General features: G+C 38.9%; 1 protein-coding gene across 4 annotated transcripts in view; it reads left to right on the top strand.

Annotated features, from left to right (window-relative positions):
- LOC137625386 (uncharacterized) overlaps positions 1-20,441 on the top strand; it is a 622,677-nt gene that overhangs the window by 323,593 nt on the left and 278,643 nt on the right. For all 4 annotated transcript variants that reach the window (XM_068356252.1, XM_068356251.1, XM_068356250.1 and 1 more), the window contains one exon: positions 329-408. Coding sequence is in view for 3 of the 4 variants with exons in the window: in XM_068356251.1 (XP_068212352.1) it covers positions 329-408 (80 nt within the window). In the remaining variant the exon portion in view is untranslated. The remainder of the gene's footprint in view (positions 1-328; positions 409-20,441) is intronic.

The following is a 20,441-nucleotide window of genomic DNA, read 5'->3' as shown; positions in this document are numbered from 1 at the left end:
TTTGTCTCACATAAAGCCAATATCAGAACTACTCTATCAGGATATTCAACTTTACTGTATAACAAATACTGCATCAGTCTTTCATGCAATATGTAGTGTGGTGAAAACAAGAACGAGCAAATTCAGAGCAGAGTTTAACTACATAGTAGTTTTGTGGAATACTGTACAGTCGTGCATTTGATATAATCTTTACTCGTATTAGGTTCAACTACTTAACACTCAGGTATGGTACTGTATTGCAATTGAAAATCAGGTTTATAAGAAGCTTAACTATGTATCCTTTTCTTGTAAGCTATAAATTTGTTAATTTTTTTTTTCTTAATTTCAGATGTCCGATGTCTTTACAAGGACCTGATTCACTTAACTGATGTTAATGATATTACGTCACCAGTTGTCTTTCGTAGTGGAGTAAGTATAGTAGAGTATATTAGTCTGTGGGCCTAATCAGAATAAGGGCCTATTTAAGGAGTTTGTTGTACCCCTTTTTAACATAAGTTTGATGTTACCAGCAGGTATCTTATGTCATATACGGCATCATTTTCACTTGCTGTCATTGGCACAAAGTGGCATGTAATTTTCACCTGAGCCTTTTGTAAGTGATGGCTTTACACTGGTCTGCTTGGAAAACTTTTTTGGGGGGCTTCATTGTGTTCCAAATTGATAGAAAAATACGGAAATAAAAAGGAAGGACATGTTTCTTTAATTGTGAAAATTCATTTTTCTACATTATTCCAGATATATTTACATTTGTTCCGTAACTAAGATACTTACCAACGGTATTTGTAAGGGTATTACTTTCGGCAAAGCTGAATGATGAGCCATTAGAATTTTAGCTAGGGTTAACCACCCACCTGCTAGTAGCTACCCCTCTCACCCATACACCTGTGTTCGTTACTCAGTTTGCTTTTGGCTCTGGTGGAGAACAGTTGTTACCGCTCTTCCCCTCACTAGCCATTATTACTAATCTTTTTTGCTTTTTCTTTTACAGTGTGTGTGTGTGCCTTCTTACCAGTGATGTGAATCTGCCCTGAACTTGAAGGCCGTTCTTACGGTACATTTTTGTCCTCCATTGACACTGATCCTCACCGTTTGTGTCCCCCCTGTAGAGGTCAACAGTGTGATACCAGCAATACTTGTGATGAATGCCGGGAGTGGTCTGCGTCCCAGTGGGAAATGTTTTGGGCACCGGCAGAAGAAGAAGGTTAAAAGGGATTCGTCTCCTTTGGAGTCTTTCTCGAAGCAAAAGAAACCCAAAGCTTCTTCTTCCACCCCACCCCATCCCCCGACCTCCCTCTGAAGCTCCTGCGTGGCCGGTTTCCTCCGGGGAACCGTCGAACAAAAGTGCAGAACAATTAACTACTGGAGAGACTGTTTCTTCCCCTAGCAAAGTGGCCTCTCCCCCTGGGGGGCCCTTAATGCTTTCTGATGTTATTAGGGTGGGGTCGTCCCTGGGATTGCCCAGCCCACCCTTGAAGGAGGTTTTGTTGCAGCTCCTTCAGCGGGGTTTAAAATGGCAATGTTTTTCTTCCTCGGAGGTTGACCCGACGGCTCTGCTCAGTGTGGATCTTCTTGACCCTGAAGGGTCTTAAGCAGCACTATCTGGCCCTGCCTCATTTTCCGCTCCTGCCACCTCTGCTGAGGACTGCGCTCCCACCCACGCGGGGGCGGAGTAAAGTCTGAGGCAAGTCTCCTGTGGCTGATCACCTCTCTCGTTCGCAAGAGAGACCACCCATAGAGACTCGTCTTTGGAGGCCTGCCAGATTGCAATGGTTCGAAAGGCATCAAACTTACATCAGTTGTCATGAAAATATATACCGTAGTATGTTCATTCTAAAGAGACTAGAGAGAAAGATTGATGAAAAGCTGAGACATTAACAACCAAGATTTCAAAAAGATAGAAGTTCGACGGATCTAATTTTCATTTCAAGATACGTTGTACAGCAATGTGTAGAAATAGAAATCCACTTCTGACCTTTGTGGGTTATGAAAAAGCCTTTGATAGTGTGCACCGGCCAATTTTGTGGAGAGTCCTGCATTATTGTGAAGTTCCTCTTAAATATGTAAATTTGAATAAGTCTGTTCATGAGCATAGCAAATACAAAGTTAATGTTAATCGAGTTCTATCAAAGGAATTTTCAGTAAACAGTGGAGTACTCCAAGGGAATGTGTTGTCACTTGTGTTGTTCAATCTCCTCATGGATTTTTAATGCATAGAACAGTTGGGATGGCAGAGAATGATTGGACTGGATTGGTAACAGGAAATCAGCTGACCTAGAGTATGCTGTTGACGCTGTCCTTATTAGCAAAACACCACAGGACTTGCAAAGTTTTCTTATCAGAATGCATGGAATATCACACGAGGTTGACTCAAGATAAATGAACATGAATCGTGGTATGACAATAAAACAATCTTCAACAGATTTTGTAGATTTGAGAACAAAGCCTTCAGAAGACAATTAAGAGTTAAATGGCAGAACAGGATCAGAAATGAAACTCTAAGAGAGATTACTTAATTGCCTAATGTGGATGAGTTCATGGTGAGGGGTAGAAGGAGGTAGTTTGAGCATGTTCTTTGTACTCCCCAAGAAAGATAGTTCACCTAACTTTCAACTGGGCTACAGAAGGCATCAGAAAAGTTAGAAGACCCAGGCCTACATGGCTGAGGACTATGAAGCATGAAGTAGGAGATGATGAATGGAGAAGTGTTGATTTAAAAGCTCAAGATAGAGACGATTGGCAAAATCTAACTGAGGCCCTTCATGTCGAGAGGCATAGGTGGTTATCTTTAAGTTAAAGTTTTTTATGGGTCAAGTGTCTCCTTTTAATTATTCAGAAGACCATGAAGAAAGAAACGATTTCTTTAAGTTCATCACATAAGCATCTGATAAATCTATACCCTTGATTATCGCCCAGCCAGTGAAATACTTGATAAAAAAGCATGCAAATTAGAAACTATGAATGAAAGATTCTGAAAATTGAGCACTGGTCGCATAATGTTAAGAGATACAATCAACAAACTGGTTGATATAGCCCTGTTATTATTATTATTATTATTATTATTATTATTATTATTATATTATTATTATTACTTGGTAAGCTACAGCCCTAGTTGGAAAAGCAGAATGTTATAAGCCCAGGAGCCCCAACAGGGAAAATAGCCCCGTGAGGAAAAGAAACAAGGAAAAATAAAATATTTTAAGATCAAGAACAACATTAAAATAAATATTTCTTATTTAGTTAAAGCTTTTATAGTTTATATAAGAAGAAAAATTCGATAGAATAGTGTGCCCAAGTGTACCCTCAAGTAAGAGAACTCTAACCCAAGACAGTGGAAGACCATAGAAATTAGTGTATTGAAGCCATATTTTAGTAAGATTTCTGCTAAATTTAGAAAGGAAGCAATAAAAGGCAAGATAATAATTTCCCGTAAATATGTGCCTAGTATATTAGAAAATACTTCAATGCAGAATGTGGTGGAAATTTAGAAAAATTAATGGATTTTGTAGCTGGTGTACAAGACATGCATTATTGCATAATAGGTCACAAGTTTTCAATACATTGGCAATGTCAAACATTATTGGGTGAAATTTTGAATGTAAAGTAGTATTAATTATCTGAATGCTAACTTTCTATTCATCAAGAAAATTGAAGCAATTATATTAAATTTTGATTCTGCGGAAGATATAAATTATGATATAAGTTTTATCAGGGAGTTGGAATTTGCACTATCAAATTTTAGTTCAATAGACCCTGGTAAAGATAATTAAATTTTGATATGATAAGAAATCTACCCCATTTGGAAAAAGCCTATCTATTAGAATTTTAGAATCATCTTTTTACCAAACTTACATTTCCAAAGGTATGGAAACTTCAATGCTAATACCAGTAGCTAAGCCAGGTAAAGATCTCGGTAACAAAATCAATTACAGAACAATTTCTGTAAAAAGGGTAAATTATTGGTTAAATTGGTGTTTACGTCCTAATACCACTTTATTGAAAGTGAGCTATTCTGTCTAGGAAATGGGTGTGGCTCCTCGCCTGCACCCTTCACCAGCTGGTTAAACTCGTTAACAAATTTTAACAACTGTCTCTAGCTAGGGCTAATTCATTCTCCTTAATTAAAGGACTCTGTTTTGTATAGCTAGGAAAAATACAAATTGCTTAAACATTTGTGATATTGAACAATTCTTGGATTTTCATTCTTTGTCTGCCAATCTTTACCTCCAAAAATAGTACAAATAAAAAGAGAATAAGGGCTGATCCTTGAATTTCGAACTTATGGTCTTGCATAGGCTGTTATTGCTGCTGTCTTTTGTTCTCTTGTATATCATTTTATCTGACTTCACTACTTGTTTGGCACTTTATTCTTTCTTAGATGCTAAAACACTACCTGTCTTTATCTAGAAATGCAGCCTATTTTCCTGTAAATTTCTTATTGTAAAAAAAAACAGTAACTGTCATGCTCTCTCTATAGAAAAGGTTCTACTGTATTAATGTTATTTACCAATCATCTCATTTGCTAAAAATCTCTCAACAAATTTATTGCTTTCTTTGAAATAAGGATATGTCTTCAGCAAAGCTGAAACAACCATTAAATTCTAATTCAGCATAGTGGGTAATGATAGTGGTGCGAGGGGGACTACCACCCACTCCTCTATCACAGACTAGCCCTTTTTGCCTCGAGTCATAACTAGTATGGATGTGCTGTTGTTACTTTTTTACTTTTGGATTTTTTTCTTACTTTAGTATGTTAGAAGTGTCTTCTTTTAATGTTTTGCTAGTAGTCTCGGTGAAATTGAAAGATCTCTGAAAAGTAAGGCAGTTCAAACTGATTGTTGGACTTGTCTGTTTATTCGGGAGTTCACTCTCACTTCCTCCGATACCAATCTCTTCTCTCTCTCTCTCTCCCTCTTAATGAGAGAATGCCTTGATGAAGCTTCAGCGCGGCATATCACTCCTGTTCTGAAACTTGGTGATGGGCAAGAAGGCTCTCGAACTTGGGGAAACTGCTCCCCCAGTTCGAATCTAAGTTTCTCTTTTTCATTTTTTCTTTCTCTCAATATTACTTCGACCTTCTCCTAATTTTATAGACTTTCTTTCGTGTTGCTTTCCAATCTCTATGAGAAAAAATTCCCTAATATATGTATTTATATATTATGTACATATACTGTATATATTTATTTTATTTTTTCTTTTGTGTTGGATGTTTCTACATAAATTATAGCCCCTGGCGTGGATGTTTATACATCCGTTATTGCTGCCTGCTTCGATGGATGGGAAGAGGTGTTACGGTTGGGAGGTGTTTGCATTCAAAGCTATATGTGAGAGTATTGGATAATCTTAGCCATCCCGAAGATGGTTTGGACCTTTTTGGTGGAACTATTCTCAGCTGTTGAGTCTTCGGAATCCAGGGGAATCTAATGCTTGGGGTAGAACTCTCTGCTTTTGGCCGGAAGTCCTTCATTACAGATATGGGGAGGATGATTCCATAGTTTCTTGGTCTCAGTCCTAATAGGCGGGTTCAGGTTACACCTGTGCCTCTATATCTGTTTTGATGCTATCCTTCGTGTAGTGTATGGAGTGGACCATCTGGGGAGTATACTCTCATTGTGCCGATAGTGGAGAGTGCAAATTTCCTTTCGGAAGTGTGATGGCCCAATATTCTCGAGCAGGTACATCAAACTAACCCTTTTCTCTTTCTCTCAACCTCGTTTAATGGAATCTTTAAGCAACAAACCCCCATCCCCTGGATACGCTGACTCTACCCCGGCTCAGTTGACGACCTCTGCTAATTTAATTAAAGAAAAATTCTGTTGACGACCTAGGAACAAAAAAGGACCCCTCTACTTATGTTTTAAAACCAATTAAGTCGGGTAACAAAGGGGGCCGCGGGGGCATAAACAATTAGAATAGCGCCAACGTATCCCTGCGTGTTGTAAGAGGCAACTAAAAGGGACAGGACGAGGGGCTTGGGAACCCCCTCTCCTGTATTATAATCCTGTGAGACATCAAAGAAGTGAAGCTGTAGGGTGAGTGACTGCCCCCGCACTCTAGTTTTGGGGTGTTTGAATGTACGTGGATGTAGTACGATAGAGAGTAAAAGATGTGATTGGAAGTATGTTTAGGAATAGAAGGATGGATATATTGGCTTTGTGTGAGACAAAGATAAAAGGGAAAGGTTAAGTGATGTTTGGTGAAATGTCTGGTAGAGTTATGGGATTGAAAGGGAAGAGCAAGAGGAGGTGTGGCTTTATTATTATTATTATTATTATTATTACTATCCAAGCTACAACCCTAGTTGGAAAAGCAAGATGCTATAAGCCCAGGGGCTCCAACAGGGAAAAATAGCCCAGTGAGGAAAGGAAATAAGGAAATAAATAAATGAAGAGAACAAATTAACAATAAATCATTCTAAAATAAGAAACAACGTCAAAACAGACATGTCATATAATAAACTATCAACAACATCAAAAACAAATATGTCATAAATAAACTATAAAAAGACTATGTCCGCCTGGTCAACAAAAAAGCATTTGCTCCAACTTTGAACTTTTGAAGTTCTACTGATTCAACCACCCGATTAGGAAGATCATTCCACAACTTGGTCACAGCTGGAATAAAACTTCTAGAGTACTGCGTAGTATTGAGCCTCGTGATGGAGAAGGCCTGGCTATTAGAATTAACTGCCTGCCTAGTATTACGAACAGGATAGAATTGTCCAGGGAGATCTGAATGTAAAGGATGGTCAGAGTTGTGAAAAATCTTATGCAACATACATAATGAACTAATTGAACGACGGTGCCAGAGATTAATATCTAGATCAGGAATAAGAAATTTAATAGACCGTAAGTTTCTGTCCAACAAATTAAGATGAGAATCAGCAGCTGAACACCAGACAGGAGAACAATACTCAAAACAAGGTAGAATGAAAGAATTAAAACACTTCTTCAGAATAGATTGATCACCGAAAATCTTGAAAGACTTTCTCAATAAGCCTATTTTTTGTGAAATTGAAGAAGACACAGACCTTATATGTTTCTCAAAAGTAAATTTACTGTCGAGAATCACACCTAAAATTTTGAAAGAGTCATACATATTTAAAGAAACATTATCAATACTGAGATCCGGATGTTGAGGAACCACCGTCCTTGACCTACTTACAATCATACTTTGAGTTTTGTTAGGATTCAACTTCATACCCCATAATTTGCACCATGCACTAATTCTAGCTAAATCTCTATTAAGGGATTCACCAACCCTAGATCTACATTCAGGGGATGGAATTGATGCAAAGAGAGTAGCATCATCTGCATATGCAACAAGCTTGTTTTCTAGGCCAAACCACATGTCATGTGTATATAGTATGAAAAGTAATGGGCCAAGAACACTACCCTGTGGAACACCGGATATCACATTCCTATAATCACTATGGTGCCCATCAACAACAACTCTTTGAGATCTATTACTTAAAAAATCAATAATAATGCTAAGAAACGACCCACCCACTCCCAACTGTTTCAGTTTGAAAACAAGGGCCTCATGATTAACACGGTCAAAGGCAGCACTAAAATCAAGGCCAATCATACGAACTTCCCGACCACAATCAAGGGATTTCTGTACAGCATTGGAGATTGTAAGAAGGGCATCACATGCTCCAAGGCCTTTACGAAAACCAAATTGCAAACTAGGGAAGAGATGATTACCTTCAGCAAACCTATTAAGACGTTTTGCCAGAAGACGTTCAAAAACTTTAGATAATATGGGAGTTATGGAAATTGGGCGGTAATCAGTGGGATTTGAGCTACCACAAACACATTTACATAGAGGAGTAACATTACCAATTCTCCAACTAGTGCTAAAAGCTCCTCTTCTTGCTAACTTGCGCAAAATAACAGATAACTTTGGAGCTAAGAAATCTGCTGTCTTTATAAAAAACAAAGGAAAAATACCATTTGGGTCTACACCTCCATAAGCATCAAGGTCCATCAACAGAGCTTTAATCTCACGAGATCGAAAAGCTAAACTAGTTAGTTTAGCCTCAGGAAAACAGGAATGAGGAAGTTCAAGTTTTTCATTACTCTGTTTACTGTCAAAAACATCAGCCAAAAGGGTTGCCTTTTCCTTTGGACAGTGAGTGACTGAGCCATCTGGTTTAAGTAAAGGAGGAACTGTTGCATCTACACCAAAGAGTGCAGATTTAAGGGTAGACCACCATTTATGTTCCTGAGTTGTACCAGAAAGGGTTTCTTTTATGGTTAAATTGTACTCCTTTTCAGTTGAGGCATAAACTCTCTGAGCAAAAGCTCGAAGCTGAGTATAGTTGTTCCAGGTCAAATCTGATCTGTTACCTTTCCAAAGTTGATAGGCCTCCTGCTTCTCCAAAAAAGCACGTCTACAATCATCATTGAACCACGGTTTGTCCTTCACTCGGTACCTTAGCACACGAGAAGGGATACGCCTATCAATTATGTTGACTAAATTCTCATTCAAAGGGACAACAGGATCTACACTATTATATAATTGTGACCAATTCAAGAACAAAAGATCATGTAAAATCCCATTCCAGTCTGCTTGGGATTTCATATAAATTTTACAAGAATATGATATATCAGGGACAGGCTGCTCAGTCTTCACTAATAATGAAATCAAGGCATGATCAGATGTCCCGACTGGAGAACCAACCTTACCAGTTATAACGCCAGGGGAGTCAGTGTATACAAGGTCCAAGCAATTGCTAAGTGAGTGGATGACAGGTAAAGTGGTGGAATGGAAGGAGATATCATATAGGTTAATGTGGGTAAGGGTTAGGTTAGGTAGGGAATGTTGGGCTTTTGTCAGTGCGTATGGGCCAGGTTGTGAGAGAAGTGAAGAAGAACGGAATGAGTTCTGCAATGAATTAACTAGGTTTGTAGAAGGACTGGGTAGAAGGAATTATGTAGTAGTCATGGGTGACTTGAATGTTAGAGTGGGCGCTGGAGAGGTAGAAGGTGTCATTGGAAAGTATGGCGTACCAGGTAAAAATGAGAGTGGTGAGAGGACTGGTAGATATGTGTGTTGAGCAAGAGATGGTGATAAGTTCTAGCTTTTTCAAAAAGAAAGATAAAAACAAGTATACATGGTAAGAGTAGCAAATGGAAGAGTGGTAGAAAGGGCGTTAATGGATTATGTTTTGATAACTAAAAGAATGTTAGGAAGATTGAAAGACGTGCACGTGTTTAGGGGTATGGCTAACGGTATGTCTGATCATTTTTTGGTGGATGGAAAACTAGTTATAGGAAAAGAGTGGGGGAATAGAGTAGGTGGATGTAAAAGGAAGCTTGTGGGGGTTGAAGAGCTAATAAAACCGGGGGTAAAAAGCAAATATCAAGAATAGTTGAAAATGGCGTATGACGAAGTGAAAGTAAGAGTAACTGGTAATTTAGAGGAGAAGTGGAAGTTAGTAAAGGAAAATTTTGTTGGGATTGCAAGTGATGTGTGTGGCAAGAAGTTTGTTGGAGGCAGCATGAGGAAGGAAGGGCAGTGAATGGTGGAATGAAAGAGTGAAGGTAAAAGTGAAAGAGAAAAAGAGGGCTTTTGAAGAATGACTGCAGAGTAATAGTGTAGAGAAGTATGAAAGATATAGAGAGAAAAATGTGGAAGTAAAGCGCAAGGTAAGTGAGGCAAAGAGGGTAGCCGACCTGACATGAGGTCAGGGATTGGGTCATTCATGTGAATAGAATAAGAAGTTTTGGAAAGAAGTGAAGAGAGTAAGGAAGGCTGGTTCAAGAATTGAAGAGACAGTGAAAGATGGAAATGGAAGGTTGTTAAAAGGAGAGGAGGCAAGGAAAAGGTGGGCGGGGTATTTTGAAAGTTTACTGAATGTTGAGGATAACAGGGAGGCAGATATAATTGCTGTTGCAGGTGTTGAGGTGCCGGTGATGGGAGATGAGAATGAGAGAGAGATTACAAGAGAGGAAGTGAGGAGAGCACTAGATGAAACGAGAGTAGGAAAAGCATCTGGTATGGATGGTGTGAGAGCTGAGAAGTTGAAGGAAGGGGGTGTGACTGTACTTGAATGGTTGGTGAGATTGTTTAATATGTCTTTTGTGTTGTCAATGGTACCAGTCGCTTGGGTTTGTGCGTGTATTGTATGACTATACAAGGGTAAGGTAGATGTGCATGAGTGTTGTAATTTAAGGTGTATTAGTTTGTTGAGTGTAGTTGGAAAAGTCTATGGTAGAGTACTGATTAATAGGATTAAGGATAAAACAGAGAATGCAATCTTAGAAGTACAGGGTGGTTTTAGAAGAGGTAGGGGTTGTATGAACTAGATTTTTACGGTTAGGCTGATATGAGAGAAATATTTAGCAAAAGCTAAGGATGTGTATGTTGCGTTTATAGATCTGGAGAAAGCGTATGATAGAGTTGATAGGGAAGCAATGTGGAATGTGATGAGGTTATATGGAGTTGGTGGAAGGTTGTTGCAAGCAGTGAAAAGTTTCTACTAAGGTAGTAAAGCATGTGTTAGGATAGGAAATGAAGTGAGCAATTGATTTCCAGTGAGAGGGGGACTGAGACAGTGATTTGTGATGTCGTTGTGGTTGTTTAACTTATATGTTGATGGAGTGGTGAGAGAGGTGAATGCTAGAGTGCTTGGACAAGGATTGAAACTGGTAGACGAGAATGACCATGAATGGGAGGTAAATCAGTTGTTGTTTGCGGATGATACTTTACTGGTTGCAGACGCAGAAGAGAAGCTTGGCCGATGAGTGACAGAATTTGGAAGTGTGTGTGAGAGAAGTGAAATTGAGAGTTAATGTGGGTAAGAGTAAGGTTATGAGATGTACATGAAAGGAAGATGGTGCGAGGTTGAATGTCATGTTGAATGGAGAGTTACTTGAGGAGGTGGATCAGTTTAAGTACTTGGGGTCTGTTGTTGCAGCAAATGGTGGAGTGGAAGCGGATGTACGTCAGAGAGGCAAGGAAGGATGCAAAGTGTTGGGGGCAGTTAAGGGAGTAGTAAAAAATAGAGGGTTGCGCATGAATGTAAAGAGAGTTCTGTATGAGAAAGTGATTGTACCAACTGTGATGTATGGATCGGAGTTGTGGGTAATGAAACTGACGGAGAGACAGAAATTGAATGTGTTTGAGATGAAGTGTCGAAGCGAGTATGGCTGGTGTATCTCGAGTAGATAGGGCTAGGAACGAAGTAGTGAGGGTGAGAATGGGTGTGAGAAATGAGTTTGCAGCTAGAGTGGAAATGAATGTGTTGAGGTGGTTTGGCCATGTTGAGAGAATGGAAAATGGCTGTCTGCCAAAGGTGATGAATGCAAGAGTTGATGGGAGAAGTACAAGAGGAAGGCCAAGGCTTGGGTGGATGGATGGAGTGAAGGAAGCTCTGGGTGATAGGAGGATAGATGTGAGAGAGGCAAGAGAGCGTGCTAGAAATAGGAATGAATGGCGAGCGATTGTTACGCAGTTCCGGTAGGCCCTGCTACTTCCTCCGGTGCCTTGGATGACCATGGAGGTAGCAGCAGTAGGGGATTCAGCATTATAAAGCTTCATCTGTGGTTGAGTCCCTTGTCAGGCTGGGAGGAACATGAGAGGAGACGTCCCCTTTTTTCTTTCATTTGTTTGATTTTGGGTAACCCCCAAAATTGGGGGAAGTGCCTTGGTATATGTATGTATGTATGTAAGAAAGGGAAACTTAAAATCCTTCAATTTACCCAAATTCCAATAAATACTAATCATGATATGCTATAGAAAGCATTTAGATGCTATGGAGTGATAAAAAAAATAAGAATGAAACTTGAAAATGAAAAATGTCATTCATGGATATCTTATAGTAATTATGAAGAAGCTTTTAATGCAATATGTAATATGAATAATATCAAAATTAATAACTTAAATGTCATGGGTGCCCTATGTGATAAGATACCAAACAATTTGGATGTATATAGACCTGCTGACTGGTTTGAGAAAAATATCTATGCTCCCTCAAAGAAAGCCAAAATCACCAATGTGGCTTGTTGCCGAGCCTAAAGTCAGTAATGGGAATTATTTTAAAATTAGCAAACTAATACAGAAAAGGGTAGGAACCATTGTACCAGGTGATATATCTCGCTTTGGGAAAAATAGCTTCCTAATCCATGCAAAATCATACACGCAATCAGTAATACTGTCTAACCACAAGACAAGTAGTGAAAAGGATATTTTAGATGTCAAAGCCCACCTAAATTTTAGTTACAGAAGGGGAGTAGTCTTCAATAAAGATCTGTATGAATTTACAGAAGAGGAAATACTAGCCATATGACCATTAACAGTGTGGAAAGTGCATAAGATTCCTGGAACGTCAATGATTATCCTTACTTTCCAGGATGCCGATGTGCCTTTCCACATCGATATTTAAAATAAAAGAACTAAAGTTCGACCCTTCAAACAAAAGCCCTTGCAGTGTTTCAAGTGTTTCAAATTTGGACATCCTTCTAAAGTTTGTAAAAATGAAAAAATGTGTAGCATCTGTTCCAGACCCTATCATGGAGACTTGAGGCTAGCTGTTAGAAATGTACCGGTAATTCAAACCATAAATCCACTGACAAGAGCTACGAGATTTATAAGTTTTAAGAAGGTGCCCTCAACAAATCCAATGTAGAACATATAAGTGTGGGACATGCCAAAAGACTACTCAATAAACCAGAAAGCTATGCAAAGGCATTGAAATCAAGAGAAAATATACCAGAGGAGCCATCAAACCCACTTAGTGCTGCCAGTAATTTCCAAGAAAAGAAATACAGCACCTACTGATAGTAAAGTTTTGCAGGACAAAGTAAGCATATTGCCTTCCAAGGCTTTGCCACGGTGTATTAAAACTGCGACACTGCCCATTTCTATACAAACTTCATCCCCCATTACCAATAATAGCACTAACTCTCTCAGGCCATGTCCTTGCCTGATTCCCCCCAGATGCTGAAGCCTTGATGTGGATGGGGGTCTTAGGGATTAGCAGCTGGGCTCTAATGAACAGTGGCAACTACTTCCAACTGGACCTCGGTGCCCAGCTGTTGATCCAACTAAATCTGTCAGCACTTTCTCTTACTTTTGGTTATTTCTTTTTTCTCCCATCTCTTCCTTTTGGGCTCAATATTGTTGATGACTTTGGCATGTTAGATTATACTTTGGCTGCTGCTTTGGATTTGGCACAGTGTGGGATGGACGGCATTCCATCTCAACCTTTGCCAATTTAGACGCCATCACCCTCTGGCAGACCCCATTGGGTGCAGACCAAGTCTGTTAAGAGTCGGGCTCCAGTGATTCGGTTTTAAGTCACCCATATTTGCGGGTAATGGGTGACGCCAGGCATTGGAGTTGACGGTGGGAGGGGCTAACTACCCCCCACTGACCAGTGTACGCCCACCTAAAGAGAGGCAGCTGAAGCCTCTTCTCGTGCTGGGCCACATGGGACAGGAGGACTGACATCCTCCGATAAGAGGTGGATATCCCGGCTTGCTCATACCAAAAAAAACCCACCCCTCTGTTGACGACCAGGAAAATACAACCATGGACCTCGGTACAGACAGCTCCAACTCGGGTTCTAATATTGTTATATTACAACCTTATTCATGTCATGTGAATAATAAAACACTAGAGAAGAAGAGAGAGAGAGGGAAAAATGATGACAGTACAGAAAGATATAGAAAAGTAAAAGTATTACCTGGTCACTATGAAGTAGTGAATTATGAAAAAAATTTTTATCTTAGAATTTGAAAATGGAAGAAATGAGTGTGTAAACGTTTTTAAAGCTAATAGGGAAATAGTTACTTAATGTGGAGGGCAGCCAAAAATTCTACCCCAGGGAAATGGAAGTCTCTTGATAGAGACACTATCCCCATTACAAGGTGAAAGGTTAAAAACACTTACGACATTGAATGGTAATAGTGTAGAATGCGTTTCGCACCATACTTTCAACCAGAATAGAGGTGTCATATATGCTCCAGAATTGCTGGATATAGAGGAAAAAGAAATTGAGGATGAACTGAAAAGTCAAGGCGTAGTTAAAGTAGTCAGAATGAGAAAGAGAGTTGGAGAACAACGTATTCCTCTTGCTACTGAAATTATAACATTTGATCAATGCAGATTACCAAATATTATAAAAGCTGGTTGGCTATCCTTGAAGGTAAAACCATATATTCCTTCACCATTGTGATGTTTTCATTGCCAAATGTATGGCCATTTAAGCCGGAAATGTAAGGAAAAACTGAACAATAAGCCAGCTGTTTGTGCCAACTGTGGAAAAAGTAGTCATGGAGTATGCATAGAAAACCCTAATTGGATACATTGTGGGGAAGCACACCCAGCTACATCTAAAAGCTGCATTATGTTTATTTTTGCAAAAGAAATTCAGGCCATTAGGACCATGGAAAGGGTTACTTTTAAAGAGGCTCGTAAAAGAGCTCTTGAAAAGCAGGTAAGACCAGGGCAACCTTTTTCAATGGTTCTGAAGAAAAACTTGCCAAACCACACAGACAAAAATTATATCTCTACTTCTAAGATGAAGAAACAAATGAAAGTAGTTGAATAGTTTGAAAGTCCCGTCGAAAATCTATGTCCAGAAATTGTAGAAAAATCAAAACATTTACTTAAAGATCTGGAGGTTATTCAAAAGCCAACTACTCAGATTCTAAACAATAGTACAAACCTCTCTCAGGCCGTGTCCTTGCCCTTTCTGATGGAGGTTCCACTTGAAAGTAATTTACCTGGTGAACCTGTAGTGGGGAAGGTGCAAAAACCTGACAGATCACAACATTTTAATCGAAAAAGAGAGAGACCTCCATCTCTCTCGCCTCCTACCACAAGAAACATTAAAGTCACGACTTCAAATGAATATGATATCTTGTCTGCTGATGTTTTTGATCAACTGGAAGGTAAATTGAACTGATCAGAAATTCAAGTTGAGGTCCACCATCCTCCTCAACAATTAGATCAAAAGGACACAAAGAAAAAGAGGAATACAAAACCCACTATATCAAGATCCTCTCTAGAGATACCACTGGGAAATATTGTTAGATCAAATATTGCCAATGAGAAGACTTCATCCAAGGTGTCTTCCAAAAAATAAATCATAGTTTTTTCCTCCATTCTGCAATGGAATTGCCAGGGTTTAAGGGCGAAATACGAAGAACTCAAGGTCCTCATATGTGAGCACTCCCCTATAACTGTATGTCTAAAAGAAAGCAAGCTTGATGCTAATACTCTGTGTCCTCGAGAGTATGTTAGCTATAGGACACCGTATGATCAACGAGCAGGGAGCCATGGGGGAAGTCTTATATACGTTTGTCGAGATGTTCCCCAAATATCTTTGTCTATCTGTACCCCTCTGCAGGCAGTGGTTGTACAGATTGATATAGGGAGAAAATACACAATCTGTTCTCTTTACTTGCCTCCAAATGATAACATCTCATAAGATGATATAGTAGAGGTGATTAAACAACACCCACAACCTTTTCTCTTACTGGGAGATCTTAATAGTAGACATCCTTTATGGGGTGATGTATTGGCAAATGCAAGGAGTAATATTATATCACCAATTTTGGAGAATGAAGATGTCGGGCTCCTTACTATAGGAGAGCCCACACATTTTTCATGTTCAGACAGGTACCTTGTCCTGCATTGACCTATCAGTTGCAAGCTCTAACTGTCTTGTCAATTTTAATTGAAGAACATTAGATGATTGGCATACTAGTGATCATGCACCAATCATAAACACTAACAATGGTCCACCTTTACAGAGATTGCCTCGATGGAATCTTGATAAGGCTGACTGGAATAGATTTCAGGAGTTAAATGAAATTGAAGGAAATGCAGAACAGTTTGAAACTGTTGATGATGCCCTAGACTTACTTAAAGGAACTCTTCACACAGCAGGAGTAAATTCCATTCCCAAAACAACAGGGATATTCAGACGATGACCAGTCCCCTTGTTGTCATCAAAACTAACTTCCCTGCACAGAGCCACAAGAAAGTTTTTTACTCGATGGCGCATGCGCCGTACTGAGGAGAATTTAGTCATATACAAGAAATGTAGAGCACAGTTCCGTCGTGCCATGAAAGAAGCTAGGCGCCAGTCTTGCATCTCATTTGTTTCTTCCATTAACAGTAGAACACCAACATCATCTGTGTGGAGGAAAGTCAAAAAGATAGCAGGCAAATTCACCCCAAACCCACCACCAGTGTTAAAGGTAAATGGCCAGTATATGACTGGAGCAACCGAAGTTAGCAATGTCCTGGCTGACCATTTTTCAAATGTATCATGCAAGTGTAGGAGCATTGAAGAAAAGAAAGTTTTAAACTTTGCAAAGTCATACAATTCTCCTTTTACTGAAAGAGAACTTGATTCCGCACTTGCTACTTGTAACGATACAGCCCCTGGACCTGATGGAATTCTATATGCAATGATTAAACACGTACCTTTTAATACAAAGTTATTTATTTTAAGCATCTTTAATAGAATATGGCGTGATCCTAGTTATCCAAGTGTTTGGGAACTAATCATTATTTTAGCCTTTTCAAAACCCAGTAAGGACAAGTTTTTAGCAGCAAATTATTGGCCAATTGCATTAACATCTTGTTTGTGCAAAATCATGGAGAAGATGGTCAATGTAAGACTGATGTGGTACCTTGAAAAGAAGGGTATTTTATCACCGATTCAATGTGGATTCAGAAAAATGCACTCAACGACTGATGTGCTGATATGACTTGAGTCCTCCATATGTGAAGCGTTTGCTTCCAAACAGTACCATGTGACAGTCTTTTTTTGATCTTGAAAATGCATATGATACCACATGGAGATACGGTATACTTAAAAGAATCCATGAGAGGAGAGCTACCACTATTTATTCAGTCATTTCTTTCATATAGAGTTTTCCAAGTGAGAGTTGGGGAAGCTCTATCACAGAGTAAATGCCAGGAAGGAGTTCCTCAGGGAAGTGTGCTGAGTGTAACCCTTTTTGCAGTAGCAATTAATGGGATATCCTCAGTCATTCCCCGGGATGTTCTCGCAACATTATTTGTGGATGATCTTTCCTTATCATTTGCTGGAGCTAGAATGGCAATGGTTGAGAGAAAAATACAACTCTCTATTGATAAAATTATCCAGTGGGCCGATATGAATGGATTCAAGTTCTTGGCAAGTAAAACTACAATTGTCCATTTCTGTCGTATACGGGGAGTACATCCAGACTTGGATATATACATCAAAGGTCAACGGATCCCATGTGCAAGTAAAGCTAATTTTTTAGGGTTGATATTTGATTGTAGGCTTACATGGATTTCTCACTTAAAAGCATTAAAAGCTAAATGTCTTGAAGCTATAAATCTTTTAAAAGTATTGTCCCATACATCATGGGGGGCAGACCGTAATACTATTTTAAAATTATACAAGACCTGGATTTTTTCCAAAATTAGTTATGGATGTGAAATATACTCCTCAGCCACCCCAAGCTGGTTAAAAATATTAGATTCAATACATCATGCTACAGTAGTATTAGATTGTCCACAGGAGCCTTTAGAACCTCACCTATCACACGTCTCCTTGTTGATGCTGGGGAGTTGCCTCTAGACCTTTTCCGAATGTCTTCTATTATTCGGTATTGGTGTAGATTGCAAAGACTCCCTAATTCTTTAGGCTTTCAGATTGCAAGCCTTGTAAGGCACTTAACATAATTTGAGTTGCACCCAAAATCTCCTTTACCTCTTGGGTTTCGGGTGAAACAATTATTAAACGATCTGGATATAATTAGAATTAAGGCGCTTCCATTCAAGGTATCATCAACGCCTCCATGGAAATTACCTGACGTATCTTTTTGTAATTACTTTATTGGAGTTAAGTAGAATATGACGTATTTAGAATCGAGGTTTCTTTTTATGGAACATGTTGCAGAACATAGGGGATCGACTTTTATATATCCTGATGGCTCCAAATCTTATGCTGGCGTTGGATTTGGAGTACATAGTAATGATTTTATTTGTTGAGGTGCACTTCCTCTAACTGCCGAACTGTATGGCATACTAACTGCTATTGAGAAAATAGCGATGGAAAAGGAGGGTAATCTTACAATTTTTTGTGATGCAAGGAGTGTTTTTTAAGCTTCAGAAGTTTTTAATTCTAGTAACCCTCTAGTTTTAAAGATTTTAGAATGGCTTTTCATTATTATAAGGAGAGGTATAACAGTTATATTTTTTTGGGTTCCAGCATATGTAGGTGTGTCTGGGTATGGGAAGGCAGATTTACTGGCGAAGAATGCAGCATCCGAGTTGCTACCAAGGAGGTATCCCATTCCATGTAATGATTTCCTACCTTACATCAAGAAATTCGTTTGTAATAAATGGCAACATCACCAGTATAGTCTAGATGGCAATAAAAGGAGGGAAGTAACAAATATCATATCACCTTGGAACTATAACATGATACCCCGAAAATGGGAGACGACTCTTTGTCATCTTCGTATTGGTCACACACGGTTGACACACGAGTTTCTGCTGAAGGGCCAACACCAACCGTATTGCGAGGACTGTTTAGTACCTTTAACAGTGAGGCATTTGTTGACCAAATGCCCTAATTTTACTAACTTAAGAAATAGATATCTGATTGAGGCTTGAGGTGAGGATGGCAGGTTCATCCTTGCCAAGATTCTTGGACATGATATATCTTACTATGCGAGCGGAATTTTTAAATTCATTTCAGAAGCAGGTCTTCTGAAAACTATTTAATTATTATAATGACTTCTTAACTTTTATGGTTTCAATTGAATTCTCTTTTATTTTTCATCTCTAATAAATGCTATTGGCGTCAATGACCGTAGATGTCAGGATGCCAGAAAACTTTCAATCAATCAATCAGTCAATTGAATTTTATATATACCGATGGCTCCAAATCTGATGCTGGCGGTGGAAGTACATAATAATTGTTTTAATCGCAGAGGTACAACGATACAGCCCCTAGACCCGATGGAATTCCATATGCAATGGCTAAACATGTACATTTTAATACAAAGTTATTTATTTGAAGCATTATTAATAGAATGTGGCATGATTATAGTTATCCAAGTGTTTGGGAACTAGCCATTATTTTACCCTTTTCAAAACCCGGTAAGGACAAGTTTTTAGCAGCAAACTACTGACCTATTGCATTGATATCTTGTTTATGTAAAATCATGGAGAAGATGGTCAATGCAAGACTGATTTGGTACCTTGAAAAGAAGGGTATTTTGTCAAAGATTCAATGTGGATTCAGAAAAATGCACTCAACAACTTGAGTCCTCTATTTTTTAAGCCTTTGAATCCTCTATTCGGGAAGTCTTTGCTTCCAAACAGTACCATGTGGCAGTGTTTTTTTACTTTGAAAAGGCATATGATACCACATTGAGATACGGTATACTTAAAACAATTCATGAATTACGAATAACAGGAGAGCTACCACTATTTATTCAGCCATTTCTATCACGTAGAATTTTTCAAGTGAGAGTAGAGGAAGCTCTATCAGAGAGTAAATGTCAGGAAGGAGTTCCTCAGGGTAGTGTGCTGAGTGTAATCCTCTTCGCACTAACAATTAATGGGATATTCTCAGTCATTTCCTGGAATGTTCTCGCAACATTATTTGTATATGATCTCTCCATATCATTTGCGGGAGCTAGAATGGCAATGGTTGAGAGAAAAATACAACTCCCAATTGACAAAATTATCCAGTGGGCCGATATGAATGGATTTAAGTTCCCAACAAGTAAAACTACTATTGTCCATTTCTGTCGTATCCGGGAAGTACATCCATACCCGGAAATATACATTAAAGGTCAACGTATCCCATGTGTAAGGGAAGCGATTTTTTTTTGTTTGATATTTCATTGTAGGCTTACATGGGTGTTTCACTTAAAAGCATTAAAAGCTAAATGTCTTGAGGCTTTGAATCTTTTAAAAGTATTGTCCCATACTGTACATCAAGGGGAGCAGACTGCAATACTATTTTAAAATTATACAAGGCCTGGATTTTTTCCAAAATTCGTTATGGATGTGAAATATATTCTTCAGCCACCCCAAGCAGATTAGATTGTCCACTGTAGTGTTTAGATCTTCGCCTATTACAAGTTTCCTTGTTGTTGGTGGAGAATTACCTCTAGACCTTTACGGAATGTCTTCTATTGTTTATTATTGGTTTGGGTTGCAAAGACTCCCTAACTCTTTAGCCTTTCAGATTGCAAGCCTTGTAAGACACACATCATACTTTGAGTTGCGCCCTAAATCTCCTCAACCTCATGGCTTTCGGGTGAAACAATGATTAAACAGTCTGAATATAATTAGAATTAAGGTGCTTCCATTCAAGGTATCATTAACGCCTCCAGGGAAATTACCAGAGGTATCTTATTGTAAATATTTTATTGGAGTTAAGAAGAATGTGACAGAATTAGTGTCTA

Source organism: Palaemon carinicauda, chromosome 32 (genome assembly GCF_036898095.1).
Source record: "Palaemon carinicauda isolate YSFRI2023 chromosome 32, ASM3689809v2, whole genome shotgun sequence".
NCBI lineage: Eukaryota > Metazoa > Arthropoda > Malacostraca > Decapoda > Palaemonidae > Palaemon > Palaemon carinicauda.
This window is presented reverse-complemented; position numbering and strand designations above follow the sequence as displayed.